General features: G+C 47.2%; 1 protein-coding gene across 2 annotated transcripts in view; it reads right to left on the bottom strand.

Moving 5' to 3' along the window:
- Nucleotides 1-8,881: 8,881 nt before the first annotated feature.
- LOC306913465 (partitioning defective 3 homolog) overlaps nt 8,882-24,569 on the bottom strand; it is a gene marked incomplete at its 3' end in the record, with an annotated part of 531,789 nt that continues 516,101 nt past the window's right edge. For both annotated transcript variants that reach the window (XM_079490132.1, XM_079490131.1), the window contains exons 23-24: nt 18,553-18,680; nt 8,882-9,302 (exon numbers count right to left, since the gene is read on the bottom strand). In XM_079490132.1, coding sequence (XP_079346258.1) covers nt 8,882-9,302; nt 18,553-18,680 — 549 coding nt within the window. The remainder of the gene's footprint in view (nt 9,303-18,552; nt 18,681-24,569) is intronic.

The following is a 24,569-nucleotide window of genomic DNA, read 5'->3' on the forward strand; positions in this document are numbered from 1 at the left end:
GTGCGTGCGTGCGTGCGTGTGTGTGTGTGTGTGTGCACAACTCTCAAAGGGGACAGTATAACTGGTCAACCCAGACTTGCATACAACAAAACAAAGCGACTTCTGATGTACCACCCATGACTTGCATAAAATATTAGTTGTAAACAACATGCGTTCCTCCTGCAGGTGAAACCACGTTGTGTAGGACAGATGTATGATAAATATTCAAAGGCTTATTCTTCAAAAAAAAAGGAAACTTCTGTCAATTCGGAGAGTGCCTCCAACATGTGTCGCCAATCAGAACGGTCCTTAGAACGCACTTCTGTTTTCAATCATGATTTTTGACGAGCTACTTGAAAAGTGAGGGGTCTCCTGAATGCTCCCCGTAGTTTTAGTGGGGCTTTGAATTTGACGGATTGGGTTACCTTCACTGAGGCCCACCGAGGGAGCAGCCATGAGTCCGTGGTTACCCGCTAGCTTCTGTCTCCACTCTCCACCAAGATGACGCAGCTATGGCGGCTCTGATGCTATGACGACACACCGTACACAGAGATGAACAGTGTTTTAAATGCATGTACTTTGTACTTTGTAAGTTGTATTTGGATCGTCAGTTTGGCTCCTCAGTTTTTATGAAATGTATTTCCATGTATTTTCAAAATGCAAAATATGTATTTGTATCTCAAAGACATTTCTAATTTGTATTTGTTTTAATTTGTGATACATAATTATGTTTTGACCCACCCACTGAGCATTCTTTTGTCTAATGTTTCAACGTCTATATATAGACGTTTTAAAAACTTCGAATCAACGTCTAGGCTAAGCTTAGACGTGAAATACTCATTTTTAGACCAATTATAAGGCATTTTTAGACGGACGTCTAATAGACGACTATTGCTCAGTGGCAAGTATTTGTAATTTATCAAAAATACGTTTTGCTGTATTTTCAGTTTTTCACCCAACTCTGACTGTACAGACAGACAGACAGACAGACAGACAGACAGACAGACAGACAGACAGACAGACACCGTTCAAAAACACATTTTTCACAGCCCTAAACTGCAACACTCCCCTCAGTATAACAACGTTTTATTATATCAGATAAGTTAACTGTAACAGTTCAAAGTTTAATAACACCGCGCATTGTAAATTAGATTGCTTTATGTCCCTCACTGCACATAAAAACCTAGACACTTTTCTTTTTGATCTTTACAGGCTTCAGCCCAACTAACCTCAAATCACGGCGTAGCATGAATAAAATGTTTAAGTGAAAAGAATCAAGTACAGTTCACTTCACGGCTTTCGGGGAAAAAGGCCAACACGCTGCAAAGGAAGAGCACACATGCGTGATGAGTCACGGAACATGTGTGTGCAAACTGTGCATGGACTCGCTATCGCGATCACATCTCATCTGTGAGGAAGTGCTCCTTCATGCCCCCAGGGCCAGAGCTGGTCCCATGCCGTGCGTGAACCACCATGGGTGGCATCGGTGGGAATGGGGCTCAGGGCTCAATTGGCACAGGAAGACAAGGGGGGGGGGCGGGGGGAAGGGAGTATCTCACAACCGCCCCGGCCCGCATTGGGACTGAATCGCCCTCGAGCAGGCCTCATTCCATATAGCGTGCACTGGGATTACAGGTCAGTCAGGGTAGCTGAATGAGCTCCTTCCTCCCAATTTCACGGCGTGTTCGCCGGTAGGAAGTGCTGGGTTTTTCCCCGCCGAAGTGCCTATGTAGTACATCTCTGCCAGTACAGTGCAGTGTTCTCCTGGCTCCCCCTCTCCCTGTTTCCCTGATTAATCACGTCAGCTCGGCTCTGACACCCTTGACTTTGACACACGCGCATGCACGCACGTACGCATGCACGCACGTACGCATGCACGCACGTACGCATGCACACACACACACACACACACACACACACACACACACACACACACACACACACACACACACACACACACACACACACACACACACACACACACACACACCATTAGCACAATCTACATTCCATTTTCCAAGCTAGTGAAAAGTATTAACCCTCCTCCCTTCACATTAGAGCGGAGCAGCCTCTTCACAGACACGCACTCACCAGATGTTGCCCAAAAGCTTTGGGGGAAGGGCCCCAGGTGTGTGTGTGTGTGTGTGTGTGAGTGTGTGTGTGTGTGTGTGTGTGTGTGCGTGTGTGTGCATGTGTGTGCATGTGTCTGTCTGTGCGTGTTTGCGCGCGTGACTTGCATGCATTCACGTCAACCTCCCACAACACGCAATTCTCGGGGCTTCCGCCAAGATTAACGACCGCACTTTCCCCTGTGACAGCATCGGCTTCCTCCCTGGAATTCCCAGTGGAGCATGGGAGAAGGTGTGTGTGTGTGTGTATGTGTGGGGGGGGGGGGGGGGGGGGGGGAAACAGGTTCCTCAACCCAAAACAGGTGACTCAGGATTATAGGCCCTCAACAGGTTCAACAGCTAAAGTATAGGGAGAAAAGAGAGGGCAACAAAACAGATTGTATTAATCTATGGGCCATTCACACGAAGCCCATCTGCTCCTCATTTCCACTTAATCAACACATTGCACTCGTCAGCGGCACCGCCGCTGGGTCCCGAGGAATGGACCCCCGGGCAGTGGTGTAAATAAGTAACTAAGTATACAGTATTTAAGTACAACACTGAGGTATTATTTACTCCCCTCCACTCCACTTCACTCTCAGATCCAAAAAGTTTACTTTTTACTCCACTGCATTTATTTGAAAACTTTAGGTAGTAGTTACTTTGCAGATTTCAATTAGTTAGTAGTTCTACATTGTGGTTTTGATAATTGTGAGTACGTCTTCAAACACTGCCCCAGGGCTGCAAGGGGCGAGAGGACGCAGGAAAGAAATGAGAGACAAGAGTCTGCCGTCGCTCACAGAGAAAGCGTTTTTTCTTTATGACGGGGTATTACCACCGCGGGAATGTAAAGAGGGGGGGCATTAAGGACTCAGCAGGGCCGTCGGGGGTGTGGGAGTAATAACAGGACAGAGCCGCGGCCAATAGACAGCTTTACTGTCCCCCCCCAGGGCTTTACTGTCCCCCCCCAGGGCTCAACGTGTGTTCAAAGTGAAAACTGATATAGCACAAGAACCTCAGCAGGCTATATTGAGCGATGTGTGTCATCATGGCACCCGAAACGGAGAACCGAGAAATGTTTTATTTTAGTTTTCATGACGGCGTGTTACGTATTGTGTTATGTCTGCGGTCGATCCAGGTGGATTTACAACCCCCGGCGTCACGTACTGTGGAGACGGCGATGACGATGTTATCAGAGATGAGAATGTACCTCTCGCTCCTTCCTTTGTCATGATAATCCGTCCCAGACGTATAATCATTTAATGGCTGTGCGCGCATCAGCCATAAACACTCATTAGGCTATATGCCACGCCGCCACGGTAGAACTCCAGGCCAGAGTTGTTTTCACACAAAGCCAGAGCGCAAGCAAGCTGTAATCTATGACAGGGGTTCCCAAACCTTTTCATGCCAAGGACCCCCAGATTGACATTAGCCTGCGGACCCCCATTTTAAAAATATATGCCAGGGACCCCCATTAGAGAAGAATTGTAGCAGTGATTCTCAACCCGTTTCATTTCAAGGACCTCCAGTTTGACCTGCATTATAGTCTACGGCGTAGACTCTACGGGACCCCATTTAATGGCATTTCTATCTCTGGGACCCCCAATTTATAATTGTAAAATCAATGTTAATTTCACTCTGAGTGTGTACAAATGGAACCAAATGTCCCCGTTATGTCCATTTGGTTCCATTGGTACACTCTCAGAGTTACATACCCATAAGGGCCCATTTGGTACCAAACTATCATTTAGCTTGGGACCCCCTGGAACTCTCTCAAGGACCCCTGGGGGTCCCCGGACCCCACTTTGGGAACCACTGATACTGTAGCTGCTTCCAAACGTAAGCGTAACAATTTAACATGGGGCCTAATGCCAACACAGATCATTTCTCTCTATTTGACTTGCTTCAGCACCACTCGATGAAAGCAAATATCAAAAGGAAACGAGATACGGCCTGACAGTGACGGTCGCACGGTACTAAGAGATGATCTAGATCTAGCTTCCCCCTCCTCCTCATCGTGGTATTTTTACCCAACGCCGGAGCTCCTCGCTGCCCCCTTTACAAGGCTGGGAAAACATGGTTGGGTCTCCTCCCCATCTTCAACTGAAGTTCAACCCTCTCTCCCCATAAGAGATAGATGGATATGTATATCTCCATCCGCTGACATGCTTCCCCCCTCTGTGCTTTGAGCAGATGTTTTTTTTTTTCCTTCTAAAAGTCTTTGGCAGTCGCTGTGTGAAGCGGAGGCCAAGCACCACTGCGCCAGGCCCTCCACTAAAAAGCTTCCCCTCGGAGTTGAACTTCATAAATTTGACTATTGTCTTTATCGCCGGTCATTATGGGGCTGCTATTAGAAGTCGCGCCACAGTCAGGCTTATAGCTCCCAGGTCGGTGATTAAAGTGACCCATATCAGGGATTGAGATTAAAGAGATAGAGAGACAATGGGGCAGATGTGCCTTTATCGTCACTTTCTTTTACCCCCTCGTAACCTCATAAATGTGTGAGCCACATTTTGAGTTTATGTCACAACGTTAAGATGTGGGAGGGCAAATTATAATTATGTCCAACCACTGTGGCTCTGTTGCTAAAATGAACCCATTGCAAAGAGTCAGTCAGTTGATTTACATTTTGTTCTATGATTCAGTGTTGAATATAAGCCCGTAGCCTACCGAATGAATAGTGATGGAGAATGTCCTCTTTATTATGGCATTGCATTAGGACTATTATACCAAACCAAAGGTAAGGTAGTGCTTCTAAAATAGTAGTTCAGTATTTCCAGGCTAGAGGAGGAAAGGACTTGTGCTCTAATGCCTTAGACTTGCACTGATTGGTCCCATTTCCGCATGTTTCTATTTTCTTCCTTTTCTACCTTTTTGGAAAGCAATTTATTGGCTTCTACTGACTGTATGTGGGTTTTTTTGTTTCTTTTTTTTTTTTTTACATTTTGATAATGAACCAGCAAGGAAATATGCTTTTAAAAGGCTTTTAAAATGTTTTGCTCCCAGAAGAGCTGCCTTGGAGTCTTCCACTTATCTGTACTGTTGATAATAGCCTGTATTGACCACTGCGGTATTAATGGGAAGGTAGGGGAAATGATGTCCATCTTCAATTATGCATCCAATCTAAATCCAGCGTTATCAAGCAGAACACATTTGTGAATGTCAGCATGAAATGAGAAATGAGGGATTTACTTGTAAACAGGATGGATAAAACCACCCTCACTTTATTCAGTGTAAAAAGATGATATGATCTGTACTGAGACGAGGGCAGGGATAGCTGTTAACCATAATATACACAATAATGTAACGGAACATTGCACTGAGCTTACGCATTAGCCTTTTTCTATCACTATAGTACCATGTTGCGCATTATTATAAAACACAATAATTCATGACAAAATGACAATGAAACAATAACAATAGAATGCTCATCTCCCCCACCCCCCACCCCTCCCGGATATAAAAAATAATATAAACAAACAAAAGGAAACAATAACAATAGCTTTGTGAGAAAACTTAATTTGTCATACAGACCAGACAGAGTGCACAAACACTAATTACACCGTGCGGGTGGACACATGTGCACTATGCAAAAATATTGAATTTGTGAGTGAAGAGGGGAGCAAAAAACACACACACATCACGCACGCACGCACACGCACACGCGCACACACACACACACACACACACACACACACACACACACACACACACACACACACACACACACACACACACACACACACACCATGCAGCCTTAATATCACAGACACTTTGAACCTCTACCCTACGCCTTGGGATACATTGAACGTGAGAAAACTCAAAAAAATATTTTGCAGAGAAACAGGATAGAGATGAAAGGGAGCAACAGAGGAGAGGAAACTAGGGGGAGTGTGTGTGTGTGTGTGTGTGTGTGTGTGTGTGTGTGTGTGTGTGTGTGTGTGTGCGCGCGCATGCGTATGTGTGTGTTAGGGGGCGGCGCATAGTTTGTGACCTCATGCTATGCCGTATCTCTTCTCAGCTTTATATGTTTTGTATGGTTGCTAAGGTGTATTCATAGACATATTGGGATGACTGGAACCGTTCACAGATACCAAAACACATTTCCACACACGCACAGGAACATATGGATATACACACACACACACACCACACACACACACACACACACACACACACACACACACACACACACACACACACACACACACACACACACACACACACACACACACACACACACACACACACACACACACACACACACACACGCATCAAAAATGCATGTCTGATCGCTGGCTGAAACATGAACACGCTCCCTATAGAAGTTTTCCATCGATGGCACAATTGTGGTGAGTGGGGGGGAGGTGTCTGTGTGTGTGTGGACCTGTTACACCGCGTGACCGCAGACTACAGAGGCCGTGTAACCACCTTGATGAAATATTCAGCAGGGAACAGCGCAGGCACCCAGTGTCCCCTAGTAGCAGCAAGCAGGCTCTGGTTACACAGCCCTGGATCCATGCATTTTTCATGGCGTACATTAATTAATAGACCACCAGACCAAATCCATGTTCATATACAACTCAACCTCCCTGGGACAGCAGGTTGGGAGAACGACAGACCTGAAGCGTTCATACTTGGGTATGAGGAGATGAGGAGGGAGGGTTACGGAGGTAAGGAGGTAGGAAAGGGAGTCCCAAAAGAACAGGGGCACAGATACAGCAGTAAGCAGAGAGAGAGAGAGAGAGAGAGAGAGAGAGAGAGAGAGAGAGAGAGAGAGAGAGAGAGAGAGAGAGAGAGAGAGAGAGAGAGAGAGATTTTCAAAGCAGACATTTTGACATTATCCAAGATGGTGCCAGGTATGGCTGCTTCGTCTTACGCTCCTCTCAGGCATAGGGTTGGTAATGGTATCCTTTAGGATTTTTACCATTCTGGTTCCTTAGCGGTCACCTTTAAAGATATAAATGTTTTGTTTTTTAATCAAATCTCGTGTTTCTCCTGGATGGCTCAGTTGAGCTTAATAACTTTTCACGAGATATACACAGTTTGGCATAGATACGGTTAATACGTTTGAATCTTATTGTTGTGTTATTATTATTACTTATGCTGCAGCATTGTCTGAAGGAAGCCGAGTAAAACTAAGTTTTACTCCCATGTACAGTACCTGTACTGTACATGGGAGTAAAACATATTTTCAAGCTGGTTTTAAATACAGCTTACTGGTTGTCAGTCGGTATTCAGAACGTGAATTCTGGATGCGTTTCGTTTGGTGCTGCTGTGTACCAGCATGATGTTGTCACGTCGTTAATGAAACACAACCAGAATTAATGTTATTAACTTCAGCTGTGCTTATCCATCCATGACATGTCCAAATGTCTGCTGTGGAGAGTTCCATTCAGCCTTATCAGACGGAACGCTGTGTTTATTTATTGCACGAGAGAGACACACACACACAGAGACACACACACAGAGACAGACACACAGAGACAGACACACAGAGACAGACAGACAGACAGACAGACAGACAGACAGACAGACAGACAGACAGACAGACAGACAGACAGACAGACAGACAGACAGACAGACAGGTTAAGACAAGCTGCTCCTTCAGTCACACGTCCACTCAGAGCCAGTGGTGGAATGTAACTAAGTACATTTACTCAATTACTGTACTTAAGCACAATTCTTTGGTATTTTTTACTTTGCTGGATTATTTCAATAGCTTTACACTACATTTAGAGGCAAATATGGAACTTTTTACAGCACTTCAATTATTTGAGAACTTTAGTTACTCGTACTTTGTAGATTTTAATTATAATTACAAAACAAACATTAACCACATCAGCCCTATTTAAACTTTGGCTATTTGAAAATAGCCGATCTACAAGACCACAACACATTGTGAGCTTTTAGATCTGCTATTTTTCGTTTACTTAAAATACATTTAGATGCCAATACAGTACACTTTGATTACCAAACTTGTAGTATGGATACTTTTATGTAAGTAAAATAATTAGTACTTTTTCCACCACTGCACACAACATTCAAGAGTGCACACACGCACACACACGCACGCACACGCACACGCACACACACACACACACACACACACACACACACACACACACACACACACACACACACACACACACACACACACACACGGCCAACCAGACACTTGACAAACAGCCCCATAAAGTACAAAGGTAATCCAACATTCTCACAAATCCATTGACCCCCACCAAGCACCGAGACCTCCGCTACAGAACCCTGGTGTCTGGTGTCGGGGGGTTCTGAGCTCACGGGTCAGAATACTGCTGGATGGTTTGATCTATAGAGATGTCCTGACCAAACAGTCACCGCCTGTCCTCCTGCTGTGCTGCTGACCGCGGGCGGATGGATCCCAACTCCAGCTCATGCTCCGCAAACCAACTTCTGAAAACCACTTTATATGAACGCGAAGGCACTTTTTTTTTTTCTTCTTTTTTTTTACTCACAGAGTTCATAATCACACACCGGTATAAGGCGATAATAAAAACATGTCTTTTTTGTTGTTTAGCTGTCGCTAAAACTGAACTAAACAGACGATTTATAATATTCATTTAAAAAAAAAATCTTCTAAAATATTAACATTTCATATGAACATTTCCCATTTAAAAAAAACAAATCTTGAAAAAAACAACAACAACAGGCTAATCCTGTCGGGTTTCATTTATTTTCTCCCCCATCGTGTTATTTATCTCTCTTTGGGAGATGAACCCAGAGTCTCCCCTCCCCTCCCCTCCCCCCTCCTCTCAGGAGTAGAACGGCCTGCCTTTCTCCGCGCCGTGATGCCTGGTGAGCCTGGCCAGCTGCGAGGGGGACGGGGGCACGTCATGTCGGTAGGGGCCCTTGTGGACGGCCTTCAGCGCCGGCAGGGGCGGCGGCAGGGCGGGGGGCCCCGGGGGGCCCTCCTGCGTGGGGGGCAGCCGCGCGGCGGCCTTGCTGGCCTCCTGCTCGCGCCGCCTCTGCTCCTGCCTCAGCAGCTCCTGGGTCTCCAGGAGCACGCGGGCGTTGAGGCCGCCACCGGCCCCACCCCCCAGGTAGCCGTTGCGCGGGCCCTGGTAGCTGGAGTAGCGCGGGTTGTCCTTGGCCGTCTGGAAGCCCTCCCCCGGCGCGGGGTACGCCTTGTCCCAGGACTCCTGGGACACGGTGCTGGCCGTCTTCCGCGGGTGGCTGGGAGAGAGGGGAAAAGGGAAAGGTATACCATGTGAGTCAGTGGTTCTCAAACTGTTTCAAGTCAAGGACCGCCCAAATTGATGTGTGTTTGGACGTGGAATCTGAAAAATGTTTTGTGCCAGGGAGACCCCCAAGAGAAGATTTGTGTGAAAACTTTTAAAAAAATAGCAAATGTATACGAGCTTGCAGCGTGGCACGAAGTGACGCGCCATGAGCTTGTATATCAAGGGATAGGGCGGCTGTGGCTCAGAAGGTAGAGCAGGTCGTCCAATGATCCCTGGGTCGGCGGTTGAAATCCCGGCTCCTCCTGTCCACATGAGTCCAATGAGTTGGTCGGTGTGAGCTTGCCACCATTGGTGTGTGAATGTGGGAAGTGAGGACGCTGGCGTCGACTGTTCGCCGCTTCACCTCCCAATGTATGAATGAATGAACCATTGTGAAGCGCTTTGAGCACTTGGGATAGTGCTATAAAATGCAATTCATTATCTGCTTGAATAGCCAACAGTGGTTAAAATGGTTGTGATAGGTTACTATGAGCTACTTTTGCTGTGGATCCCCTGGAACCCCAGGACACCACATTGAGAACCATTGCCGTGAGTGACACAATACAACCAACAACAAAAAACATCACATACCTATTCTGGGAGAATATTTGGCGAACATCGCAGATCTACAAGCTCACAACACTTCGCAATGCACCGCATCGTGAGCTTGTGCATCAGAAATGTTGTGCACAGAGATCTGGTGCAGAGAGAAGAGATGGTCATCGCTATAACCAGAGTCAACACTGACTAAAGTTTACAGTATAGAGGGGTTTAAGTGGTTAACAACAGCACTCAACGATGATTGCTGTGTTTTTCATTTCCTTCCCGTAAGGCGCTGGGTCAGCGATTCAGAGGTGACGGTATAACGTTCCCATTCAACTATCCATTGTGCAACATTTTAATATGCGGCGAGATGTAATGGCTACAGGGGCACATTGTCGGGGCAGAAAGAAAGAATACTGAGAGCGACATCCCCGGAGTTGTGATGGTGCGATAGCGGTGAATGTAGCGGCACAAAGGCCTGTGACATGAAAGAGACAGGAAACAAAATGGGGAAAGCCCAAAACACGCCCACGGGGACTCTTAGTTCCACTGGGCGTAATAAACAGGCAGAAACAATTTTTGAAAAAGCGTTTCTGAGCGTGAAGAGAAAAAAAGGCTTGTTTGCAAACTTTGCATCGCATCGCCCCAATACAACACGCACGTATACGCACACGCACGCACACACACACACACACACACACACACACACACACACACACACACACACACACACACACACACACACACACACACACACACACACACACACACACACACACACACACACACACACACACACACACACACACACACACACACACACACACACACACACACACACCGCGGGCCTGCCACGCGATGGGACCTAAAAGCCATTTCTGGCTGACACGTTTTGCCTGCATCTCCATTATGTGGCTCCATTAAGGCCACTGCTACAATACAAGTGTCTTGTTTTATTCCCCCCCCCCCCCCCCCCTTTAAAGCGGAATGCGAAAAGAAATCCCATTCGCACCTCGCTGACCCACCATGCGCTTAAAAGCCTTTTGAGTTCACAGCAACACAAGAGTCAGACAGCAGCCCCCCGCGGCATCCTTTTAGGCCCACACCGTCTGTCTAGTATCTGGTCGGGCTGTCATTTCACGCACAAGGGCGAGAGGAACAGAGAACAGACTAGCGCTGTTGTCGGGCAGAAATACCTCCTATCTCCATATTTAAACTTTTTTGTGTGTATATTTATATATTTTTTTGTAAATTAACGCCCTACTTGATCATATCCCAGGGCTACAGCAAGCATCACACACTGATACAAGATCTACAAGCGTGAAGCGTGGAGCGAAGCGTGGCGTTTTGAGCTTGTAGATCTGCTACTTTTGCATTTGAATCCTGACATGTGACAGTTTTGGACATAATGAGGTTTCCACCCGACAGAGACGATGTAAAAAAGGCTATAGCCACTACTTCAAAGTGCTTGTTTTATCTCTAAGCAACTTTTATATTTATGTCTGCACGCTTGAAATGAATGGTCTCAAGAGTTCCTTTTTATCAGATGTCATTTAACAGAAAGCTATTTCCGTGCATATTAGAAATAAGAGCAAGTTTTAATATAAACTGGAAAAGTGAGGAGAGTGGGGTGGTGTTAAGGTGAGCGAGGAATTGGACCCAAATGCAGACGAACAGTTGAACGCAAAGTGTTCATGAACGAACAAACGATTAGCCAAACGGGGCAACAATCCAGATACCAGCTGCTGAATCCAGAGAAGAAACACTCGGGAGTAAAGACAAACTCACAATAATATGAACATACAGCGGAGTATAAATAGACAAGGACTGACACAGGTGAACTCAACTAGACAATCAGCACTGTCTGCATAGGCTGGGGACTTAACAGGACATACAAAGTGAGTAGTATTAAAAAACAATCAGGGTGGTGAGACAAGACAGAGTTCAGATGCAGAACGCAGAAACGGGGCGGATACTGTAGGGGGCGGATTCTATATAGGGTGGATATCGTTTGAAATGTACCCATTCTACATCAATCAATCAATCAATCAATCAATCAATCAATCAATCAATCAATCAATCAATCAATCCTGTCCCCACTTCACTGAAACAGCTGCAAGGGCAGACAGGAAGACACCAGAACAATACTACAAAATAAGAGAGCACAAGAAGAAACACCTGGGGAATCAACAAACTACAGTAGCAGAACATAAAGAGCTACAAAAACATGACTAAACCAAACAACAACAGAAGAGAAATGTCCATAACGTTTATGGACATTTCTCTTCTGTTCTTGTTAAACTGTAACCCAAATTATGTCCAATGGTTCAGGAGCGGGCCGTGACAGGTGGGCTGGGGGGTATTACAGCCAAATTCGAACAACATGAAGCCTCTATCCTTGTCCCGACCCATGTAAACGTGATGTCATGAATCTGTGGCAGCTGTGCGTGAGAACTAGACTAGATGTAGGCCGCTCTTTACCCAGTTTCTCCTCTCTCTCTCTCTCTCTCTCTCTCCCTCACACACACACTGCCGCCTCACCTCAGTATTTTACATTATAAGACTTTTTTTTCAAAGAAATGACGAAAATAGCAGATCTAATCTAATAAGCACACATGCGTATTGCAATGCGGCACGTTGTGAGCTTGTAGTAGACTGTCGATTTTTTCTTTTCGCTATTCATCATATGACAAAGTATATGTATGGGGCTTATAAGCGGTTAACCCTGCAGTGTGTCCCCTGTGTTGCTAATGAGAATGCCACATCCCCAGCGTAACCAAAGGAAAGGTCTTATGGTTCATTAGGAGAGAGGAGAGACCAATAGCTGCAACACATGGCACTGTTCCCACATGACCCGCGTGAGGGTGTGTGTGCTATACGTCTGTGTGTGTGTGTGTGTGTGTGTGTGTGTGTGTGTGTGTGTGTGTGTGTGTGTGTGTGTGTGTGTGTGTGTGTGTGTGTGTGTGCGTGCGTGCGTGCGTGCGTGCGTGCGTGCGTGCGTGCGGCGTGCGTGCGTGCGTGCGTGCGTGCGTGCGTGCGTGCGTGCGTGCGTGCGTGCGTGTGTGTGTACGTGCATGTTGTATTGGGGCGATGCGGTGCGGCCACGCTAAATGGATGCAAAGTTTGCAAACAAGCCTTTTTTTCTTTCTGTGTGTAAAGCCGCTTGTAGATTGTAGATGTGCCTCTGAGATGCAAGTGAAGTAAAAGTATAGAAAATTTAAAATACTCCAGTAAAGCAAAAATCACACCTGTGTTAACTGAGCGGTGCAACTATACTCTACTGTGCTCTGTACTGTATTGTAGTGTCCCCGGAACATCCAGACCCCCAGGAACGCGCCCAGGGTGCCGGGCCGGTTCCGGCAAGCCGCCCCGCGTCCGAAACCGTCGAGAAATGACGAAGTAACCGCGTGGGGGTCTCCGGAACATCCAGGCCCCCAGGAACGCGGCCAGGGGGCCGGGTTGGTTCAGACGTCCGAAATGGTCAAAAAATGACTCTGTGCTGTACTCTACTGGTCTAGGTGCAGCTTTCCGTGCTCGAACATACGGACACAGAGACAGACACAGAGACAGACATACGGACAGACATAGCTCCGTAATGGAGCGGAGGCACCGCTCAAAAACACCTCAAACTGTACTTACATACAGTTATTGAGTAAATGTTTCTTTCCACCACTGGTTGTGAGATTGAAGGAGCAGCTGTGTATGTGCGTGTTATTAACATGCATAGAAGCTCAGCATGCTGTATGTGTTTTTGCACATAGTAAACAGATTTACATTGCAAATGTATGGGTTTGTTTGGCACGAGGTGGCCAGGACTCAACGCGCACAAATGTGTCTGCGCCCTCCATGCGTGCCAGTTAGTCCCTCTGCCTCGTGTTGTAAGCTTTGCAGTGTACATGGGGTGCAATGCGGAGACGAGGGGGGCAGATGTGGGGACAGACTGCAGACTGAGCCCCACCACATGCTCCGGATCTGGGCCGCGGTGCTGCCTCGGGAGCGCTGCCACAAATGTACGTCCCGTTCCGGCTTGGCTAATGGCGCTGCTAAGCGTTACCCCCCTCGCCTGTTTAGAAAGCTGAGAAACGGACGATTTGGGAGGCGGTGATCCGTTTCGAGCATTCTCCCGCTATACTCACTCCCTATACTGTATTTCTTCAGCTCGTCAGCTCATAAAACAGATAAGAGGAAGAGGGGAGATTTAGGAGGAGAAACAACAAAAAGTCTTGAGAGGAGTGGATGCGGATGGCACAGGTCCACGGGAGTGGAGTCGTGATGGATGTGCCAGGGGAGTTAAGTTCTCTTATCACCTCCACTCCGAGCCAGAACATGTCACGACGTGGATTAGTTACATCTACGAGGCGAGGGGAGGGGATGGGAAAAATGCAATTGCACCAAAAGAGCGGGGTAAATTTAGAATGACAGAACATAACAAACAAAGCCAGGAAGTTGGCTCGCAAGAGAAATCTGCGGCCGCTGCGCGCGCCCATGTGTTTCTGTGCAACAGCTGGGATAGATCAGGCTTCACGAAGAGTGCGCACGCACACACACATACAGGAAAAAAGATTTAATTCATGTGCCTAGCAATGAGGCAGTCATATGGGAATACTGAACAAGTAAATTGTATAAAAACTTTCAGCAGTGTTTTCTTTATTTGAGTGGAGACTAAACCACTGATTTATACTTAGTTGTGCACCAGGTGTCGCGCACCAAAAACAGCAGATCTACAAGCTCACAACTTGTCGCAACTAAGCATGATAGGTCATCTTTAAGTTGTTTTGGGGGACGTATGTAAGGAGGAAAGTTTGGGTTTTTGAGAGTTTTGTAAATCTAGCACTCCCTGAAGTTCATCCTGACTATGAGTGTTTTGCTTGTGCTATTTGTGCTACATATGTGTGTGTGTGTGTGTGTGTGTGTGTGTGTGTGTGTGTGTCTCTGTAAGTCCTTTCCCCTGCTCCTTACAAGCTAATCACTGCTCTCTCTCTCCTGCTTACACACTCTACTCAAACCAAACCAACTCCTCGCTGCCCTCCGTAGGCCACAGACTCTAATCCAGCGCCAACACAACACGCCTTCATTAGCAGCCCTCACTCCACCCCCCAAATCCTTCCATCACAGACATCTTAGCTAAGCCACCAGACCGCCATCAAATAGCCAGCTACTGCGGTTTGTGCTAGACTAGAGAGGATGTATTTTGGGGGGAGGGGAGTTTGTGGGAATGCCCCGTTTTTGTTTGTACGCCTGGCTGGCCTGGCTTCCAGTCTCAGAGTCATTAGAGGATGGGATGGGATAAGAGAAGGCAGTGGGAGAAAAAGCCAAAAAGACGAGGTGGTCGCGGTTGCGGCCATTAATCCAGCATGGATGTTAAGACTCTGGCTCTTTAATGAGGAGCCGTGTCCAGACATGAGCTCCGATGAGCCTTAGCGAGGGGGGGTCACGGTGGAGGTCAAACCCAAGCTCAGCCCTCTCCCTCCCTCCCTCCCGCCTCTCGGAGACGCTATGAGATTATGGAAGGAATGCATTATCAAAGCCTGGCCCGGCGTGGCCTTTGGCCAGGCCCAAGCAACTTTCCCAAGAGAAACAAACGAGATGAGAGATGTCAGGTGTGCATGGGGGGGGGCAGGGCAACTGTCACATCAAATGGTATGGCGGTTCACAACACCTTTGGGGGGGGGGGGGGGGGGGGGGGGTATGTATAGTATAGATTGGCCTGGATATACTTTCCATATGGATTAAGCGTCCATGCAGGCTACGGATCCATAGGCAGGAGCATGTTTTAATCGACCGGGTTGTCTGACAGGTAAAGAGACCGGAGAGCAGCAGCACAATGCGGTTGTGAATAAATGTGTGCCGTCTTCTTTTCCCCTGCACTGTGAGAATCTGCACCGAGACAATATTATGATACGTCTGTCCAAGAACACCAGGGTTCCTTTTGTGAGACCGCAAAGAGATTGACACACACACACACACACACACACACACACACACACACACACACACACACACACACACACACACACACACACACACACACACACACACACACACACACACACACACACACACACACACACACACCACATGCATACGTGTCGTGCATGCATGTGCGCACAACTACAGTACCACTGGAAAAACATTACCTAACGAATACAATGTGATCCTGCAAAAACCTTAAATAAATTGGCCTTCACTTTAGTATTCAACATAATCCAAACACTTCAAGATACCATGTCTCGGCTTGGCTGGCTTACAGCGTGGGAAAACAGAAGTGGGAAGAACAGAGTTTATTAACAGAAAGCTCCGTCAGTCAGTCAAAGTATATTATTATTAACCCTCTTATGGCCACCCTAATTAACAGTGGTTTGTGCCTTCTACCTGCACTATTCATACGTTTAATTTTTATTTTAATGCCAATAGAAGAATCTGTGACATACACACTATATCTCATTCTAACAAGGTAATCCTATAGTATTATACCCAGTCCTGATGGTGGCAGTAACTTCACCATTATGCCGATTTTTACCAAATAGAGCGAATCTGGCGATGTCATTTCCTGTCCACGTGATCACAACATCCGCTAGTTTTCTCCACTGTGTTACACAGTCAGATGTCCGGGATGCTAAGCCATCATCGTTTATTTTAATAACTAAGTCAAATTAAGCTCTAATCAAGCCCCAAATATCGCATATTACGCAGCGATGCACATAAAGACCGCACACGTGCGTGCAAGGATTTTGTCCGGTTTTAGGTAGATTACATCGGCCGTTAGCCAAACAAGCTAAAGGTTGCTACATTTTGCTACATTAAGCCCCCGATTATAGCGAACAAAACGTTTACGTCATTTATGTCAACGGTTATGATGGCTTTTTTGATTCATTACGTCAATAGCGATAAGCGGGTTAATGTCTCTTTTAAGCTTCAACATGAGGAAGCGTTCCATCGGGCCAGGGTTTAGCTTCAACATGAGGAAGCGTTCCATCGGGCCAGGGTTTAGCTTCAACATGAGGAAGCGTTCCATCGGGCCAGGGTTTAGCTTCAACATGAGGAAGCGTTCCATCGGGCCAGGGTTTAGCTTCAACATGAGGAAGCGTTCCATCGGGCCAGGGTTTAGCTTCAACATGAGGAAGCGTTCCATCGGGCCAGGGTTTAGCTTCAACATGAGGAAGCGTTCCATCGGGCCAGGGTTTCCATCATTTGCATTGTGTATGGAGCGATTAGGTAGCGGCAGCGAGGACTTTTAAAGACACCCCAACGAGATATGGCAGGAAATGCAAATATTGACGCCCAACTGTGTCGCCACCGCTTCGAGGCGCTTAGATTTGAGATAAGCTTCAGTGGAACGCGTCTCTCTATAATGCAAAGCAACGGGAGCAGAAGGAAGGCGAAGAGCGGGTGATCTTTGCTCTCGACTCCACTTTGGAGGGGCGAAGGGCTTCTATAGGTCTGCCAAGAAAGAAAAATGTCCTCTTTTTATACACAGAGCTGGAGCTGTTTCTTTGTTATAAACGGAACTGAAAAGGAGGCTGAATGCCTCCCGGCAAAGTCACGACTTCCTCAGGGGTCAATATTGACTTAATGAAGTCCAATATCACTCCAAATAATGCAAGTGATTGCATTCAATGATTTGATTCAAAAGAGGTTTTCCCCTTTTCTTATTTTTTTGGGCGAGGATGACTTAAATGTCTCGAGATAAGTTCAAAGTGTCCTTTGTGGCGGACTGACTTTGAGTTATATAGCCAAAGACACGCTCTAAAGAGCCGCTAGAGAAGAATGCAGAAAAGGGAAAGGCAACAGAGAGACGCGGGGGAGGAAGAGATGAGAATCAAAAAGTGAAAAGAATTGACTGAGGGGAGGAGAGAATAAATAACATGATAGGAAGTTGCAACGAGGGCCGGGGAACTGAAAGAACGGACAGACAATAAGAGGCAGAGTGCCAGACAAAGAGGGATGCGGGGTGAAAAGAGGATATCGTCGCTGCTCGGGTGGAAACCTCATATGTCCAAAAATGGTTTGATTTTCAGGATTCAAATTCATAAAGCAGCAAAAGTAGCAGATCGGCTCTAAAGGCGTCTCTTCGCGCCACGTTTCGAGCTTGCGGATCTGCTACATTTGATGCTTTTGTGTGACGCTGTAGTACGATTAAGTAGGGCGATAATATGCTGGGGGGAAAACCAACCCACAAGAAGTTAGAATATGGACGTAGGAGGTTTCTGCCTGACAGCAACAATATGAAGGAAGCAGCCTGGATGCTGTGTGTTGGAGAGGCTCCCCTCACCGCGGCAGGGAGCTGTACTGTCTGTACTGTCTGTACTGTACTGTGTGTTGGAGAGGCTCCCCTCACCGCGGCAGGGAGCTGTACTGTCTGTACTGTACTGTACTGTACTGTCTGTACTGTCTGTACTGTGTGTTGGAGAGGCTCCCCTCACCGCTGCAGGGAGCTGTACTGTCTGTACTGTCTGTACTGTCTGTACTGTACTGTGTGTTGGAGAGGCTCCCCTCACCGCAGCAGGGAGCTGTACTGTCTGTACTGTACTGTACTGTACTGTACTGTACTGTACTGTCTGTACTGTACTGTGTGTTGGAGAGGCTCCCCTCACCGCGGCAGGGAGCTGTACTGTCTGTACTGTCTGTACTGTACTGTGTGTTGGAGAGGCTCCTCTCACCGCGGCAGGGAGCTGTACTGTCTCGATGCCTGCTGGAACGAGTCTCTCTCCTCCAGCTGCTGTTTCTGGGCCTGGGCCTCCACCGTCACGGAATGGCGTCCGCTCTGCGTCTCTGTCCCGTTGTTGACCTGCGAGCACACCGCGATCATGCACGCACACGCACAGATGCACACACACGCGCACACACACACACACACACACACACACAGTCAGTTTATACAGTCTTTTTTTTTACTCACTGTAAAAGAGGAACTGCAGAGTTTTGATTGTTTTCTTTATACACTGAGAGGATGAATAATGCATTTCAACACGCACGTCACATCACAAGTAGATTTAACCTTTTATTGCTACAAATGGAATGCAGTTAAACTTGGCATTAATAGCTCCACTCTTTACAGGGGAATACCACTCATTTTCAACATTGAACTATGTCATTAATACACCTTGTTATGTAAAAAAAAAAAGAAGAAAAAAGTCCCCACTTATTTAGCCTAGAACAGGAGGTGTAGAACCTGGGGTCATGTGATCAGTGACAAGTGACATCACGAAGATGTACTCTTTGGCTTGCAAAGCTTTATTATGTATTATTATTATGAACACACACACACACACACACACACACACACACACACACACACACACACACACACACACACACACACACACACACACACACACACACACACACACACACACACACACACACACACACACACACACACACACACACACACAGGCAGGTGGTACAACAGTGAGACAGTGGGTGTGCTGGGCACCCCAGACTCTCCAGCTGGCGTGGGGTGATTACATGCACTGAAAACGCCTCCTAGCTCCAACGGAGGAGGAGATGACTCGTACCGCCGTGATCTCGGTAGCGTGGCAAAGCTTCGACCTCCCGTTAGACTATCCCAAACTCTAACCTACCCCTAACCTCACTGGAAGCCAAGGGTGATTTGTAACCCGCAGCACGGGTGATTTGTAACCTGCAGCACGGGTGATTTGTAACCCGCAGCACGGGTGATTTGTAACCTGCAGCACAGGTGATTTGTAACCTGCAGCACGGGTGATTTGTAACCCGCAGCACAGGTTATTTGTAACCTGCAGCACAGGTTATTTGTAACCTGCAGCACGGGTGATTTGTAACCCGCAGCACAGGTTATTTGTAACCTGCAGCACAGGTTATTTGTAACCTGCAGCACGGGTGATTTGTAACCCGCAGCACGGGTGATTTGTAACCCTCAGCACAGGTCGGACTAACGGGAGGTCTGAGTTAAGGGCAATCCCTGACCTTGGCGTCGCTGCAACGTCTGTCCTTGAGAAGCAGAAACTACAGTATAGCTGCAGCATTAGCATGCTGAAGGTGTGTAAATGCTTGCAGACCCCCATTAACCAGGCTTCAATTCACTCGCAGAGTCTTGCCGGTCTTTGACCGCACATCAGCAACCTGTGTGTGTGTGTGTGTGTGTGTGTGTGTGTGTGTGTGTGTGTGTGTGTGTGTGTGTGTGTGTGTGTGTGTGTGTGTGTGTGTGTGTGTGTGCACGCGCGCTCACAGCAGTCAAGTCAGAGAGTGAGCGTGCATACGCGAGTTTGGCCGCATAGATTATGATCGCAAGACCACGCACGGTGTGTCTGCATGTCTATGTGCGGTACGAGTGTATGTGTTTGTGTGTGAGTGAGTCTGTGTGCGTGTGCGTGCGCGTGCGTGCGTGTGTGCTGACAGTGCTCGTCAGAGAGGTTGACATGGAGATGGGCTCCCTCTAAGGCGGCGGGTCGGTAACGAGCTGCCTGATTAAAAACACGACAAGCCAATTAGACAGAGGAGAGCTCGGAGGAGCCGCGTGTATTTCTGAGGAGGTGTCACCGCTTCGGCTGCTGCAAACATGTCAGCTTTCATGCACCTCCAGGTGTTTGTGCTGGTGAGCAGGTGTGTGCGTGTGTGTGTGTGTGTGTGTGTGTGTGTGTGTGTGTGTGTGTGTGTGTGTGTGTGTGTGTGTGTGTGTGTGGTTGTGAATTGTACGTGTGTGCAGGATATATTCGATGACTCCTCACATGAACCAGACTTCGTACATTATGTGAGTTCGCCGTCCGTAATAGGTCCACATCGGGGAGCACATCTCGCGTTCTCAAAATGGCCGAGTTCCTCCTTTTGCTCGGACAGCTGCAACAACAGCGCAATTATACTCCAGTTCAGAATCCGTGCCAAGGTTACATCCCTAAGCCCCCCTCCACCACCACCACCATTACAGTTGTGAAATGAATTTTCAGGTCGACGCGTCTCTGGCTTTCGTAAAAAAGGCAGGCGTGTCATTGAATATCAGATTAACGGCGTGTGGGGGGTGTTGTGTGATTGTTTTATTGGGAACGAGAAACTGCGCTAAGAAAATCATTAGTTCTGCACGCAGAAACACTCCTCGAATGTGATTTGAGTCGGAGGCCGTGAGGAACGTGAGCTGCCAAACGGCACGAACAGAGAGGTTCGGTCGTCGAGGGCCGAGGTGGCTGACACAAAGCCAAGTTTGTGCATGAGAAATGGCCAGGAGAGAAAATCTGTCAGTGTAATGGCATTACCCCGGGGAAGGAGAATCACATTAGTCCCTGTTAGGGCTGGAATACAATGCCGTATAAAACATGACATTTGTCGAAATTGAATCAAAGCAACGTCCGTGTTCGTTTTTTATCCAATAACGTGGGGGAAAAAATATGTCGATACAAGCACACTTTTACAACCCCTCCCATCCCACCATGTTACCTTAGTCACAGGAACAAGCAGCACGGAAGAAAATGAAAGAGGAAAAATAATCGACACCTGTTTAAACACAAGAACATTCGCAGACGATGAGCCGGCGGGAGGGGATGTAATTATGAAAATTATTTGCAGCTATCAAAAAAGGAAGGAACCGTGAATGCAGCTGAGGGGAGGTTCTAAGATTTGGACGTTGAGAACAAAATGGAGACGGCCCGGGAATGACTGATCTGGGTTCATATAGGTGGTCCCGGCCCGGCCCAATAAGGACCCTTCTAGATTATCAAAAGGTTGCTGTGAGGGGTCAGTACATACATATGGCTTTACTCCCATACACTGGTCCTTTAAAATGTTGTGTTTATCCACACTAGCGCACGGGGAATAGCTTCAAGAGAGAAGGTCACAGGACAACAGACATGTGGAATACATTTAACCTGCTAATAGACCTGATGAGATAGAGAGAGAGACAGAGAGAGAGACAGAGAGAGAGACAGAGAGAAAGAGAGAGAGAGTGAGAGAGAGAGTGAGAGAGAGTGGGAGTAAAACACCACATCCTGACAAAAGCCCGGCTGGGTAATGATTCACTCTTGAAGTCCTCGCTCAAGCTCAATTCCGCAAATGTATTAATGGCCAGCCCAGCCCAATTTGTGGTGACCAGGATGTGTGTGTGTGTGTGTGTGTGTGTGTGTGTGTGTGTGTGTGTGTGTGTGTGTGTGTGTGTGTGTGCGCGCGCGCGTGCGTGCGTGCGTATACGTGTGTGGGGCTCAATTCAGAGATTTTAGATTTCGATCGCAACCGGTGTGGTCCCCCACTTCCTTCTTCCTGACCAGGGGAACCAATGCAAGCCACCCAGGGCGGCTGGCCAACGTTGAAGCCGGTGGTCAAAGCTGGAACTGCAGACGTGATGTTGTTTTGCCCGTGCATTTACAGTAGCACGAGTAAACCTCTATCAGCTGGGGTTTAAAGGAGAATTCCATGCTAGAAGGCTTTCTTACCTTTATTTGTAGTTGTTACGTCCCCACCAAAGAGGTCCAGGCGTTATTTTGTGCAAAAGCTCCTTATTGGCTATTTCGCTTCCATAAGCCCTCTCTTCATAATGTAAATAATATCCCAAGTGGCACACTTTACTACTTATTTCGATGGAAATAAGCGAATTAGCACAACACCCCATAGCCCCCTTCAATTCCCATTCAATTCAATGCAATTCATTGAGGGCTTATGGTAGGGGAAATAGCCAATAAGGAGTTTTTGCACAAAAAAAAACCTGGACCTCTTTGGTGGGGACGTAACAACTACAAAGAAAGGTAAGAAAGTTTTCTAGCATGGAATTCTCCTTTAACATGGAGCGCTCGTTAGCACTTCCACATTTTGCCCACCAAATGTTGGTGGGCAAATGCGGAAATGCGGAAGTAGAGTGTTCTTCCGGATCCTTCAAACACCACTGAGCAACATCCATTGAAATGAACAGTGAGGGCTGTCCGGTCTCTAGATGATATACTCTATGAACCAACAATGACAATGAGGTGGGTCGGCAGGGCTGGACTGGATCAAATATTCGGCCCTGACATTTCAGCCTAAAACAGGCCCACCACAACCAGCACGCAGATATCAAGATAATAGTCTACCGCCCCGCTCCGTCAAGGCACACACAAACAAACAAGCCCTAATAGCACCACTTTTACTGAAAAACATGTTCTGATAATTACTATAATGATCCTAAAACAGGGCATTCATTGTTCGGCATATTCGGGGATATTCGCTGTGTCAAAAGGCCAGTCCGTGACTGTGTTGTACATAGTACAGTACATACTGTATGTGTGGAAAGTGGTTGAAAAATATTTGTATGCCTAAAATAATGTGAAAGAGCAATTGACTGGGCCATTTTTAGCAACCATCCCCCCGCTAGCTCTTCTTATCTTATCTGTGAACACAAACAGAATGTATTATCTAAGTAAGAAGTGTCTGATAAGCGTTGCAGATGGTGGCGTGCTTTTGTGCACGGCTGTATGTGCCAAACGTTAACAGATAATGCACACATGCAAGTACAGAACGTGTGCATGTGTGTTATATTTTATCTGCTTGCGTGTGTGCGTGCGCTATCTGTGTGTTGACCATATCTCACACAGCACACTCCATGTATTGTTCAGGGAGTGGGGGAGAGGGAGGGGGGGTTAATGCAAGGGCCCTCCGGTGCTGTCAAGGTCCTGAGCCGTATTATACACACAGCCTTGACCCCTGACCTCTAGCCTACATCAAGTCAAGTGACTTCACTTTATAAATGGCTGCACCTCACATGACTGCATGGGAAATGTAAAGGCGTGCGCACACACACACACACACGCACACGCACACGCACACGCACACGCACACGCACACGCACACACACACACACACACACACACACACAGTTGACATTTTTACCGTAAACCCAAAAACAGTACAGCAGCAATCTCTAGTGTGCACCACCGGTGAGCAACTAAATGTAAAATCAGGCTATATCCCAACCTCTAACTATAACCTATGAATGTCTACTCTAATCCAACCTTTTGTGTAAACCTAAGCTATTTCTCAAATTCTACTACCTTAGACTTGTATGGACAAAGCACGCACGCACGCACGCACGCACGCACGCACGCACGCACGCACGCACGCACGCACGCACGCAAGCAAGCAATCAACATTACGAATACAAGCTCTAACACATGGGAGTTATTCTGGACACGTGCGTCGTGAATGCAAAAAACATATGAAAACACACAAACGCACAGGCGTGTGCGCATTATTATAGTAACTGGTTGACAGATTGATCATAAAAGACCAACAATGGAATTCACATGAAATAAGAGGGGTTTACAAGCTGCCGGCGGAGCGTTTGATACCGAGATACCGACACCGCACGGCGTGCACGCTGCCGCTCTTCTGTGTGGTCACACTCAGTGGCTGTCCAAGCCACAGCACAGACACACTTTACTGAGAGAGAGAGAGAGAGAGAGAGAGAGAGAGAGAGAGAGAGAGAGGTTTCTGTTGAACATCTGGAAATCCTCTCGTAAGGATCGAGACAAAACACATGGGCCTGTAATTGTGTGCTTTGGCCTGGGGGGTGGGGGGGTGGGGGCCTGGGGGGTGGGGGTGGATGGCAGGTAAAGGTGCCTGATCATTATTCCATTAGGCAGAAGTCAGAGGGTTTCTCGTCGTATACAGGCTGACCTAAACATTGTCATTATTGGACCTAGAGCAGTGGTCCTCCACCTGTGGGTCGAGACCCCTGCCTAGA

This window comes from Electrona antarctica (genome assembly GCF_951216825.1).
Source record: "Electrona antarctica genome assembly, chromosome: 20".
NCBI lineage: Eukaryota > Metazoa > Chordata > Actinopteri > Myctophiformes > Myctophidae > Electrona > Electrona antarctica.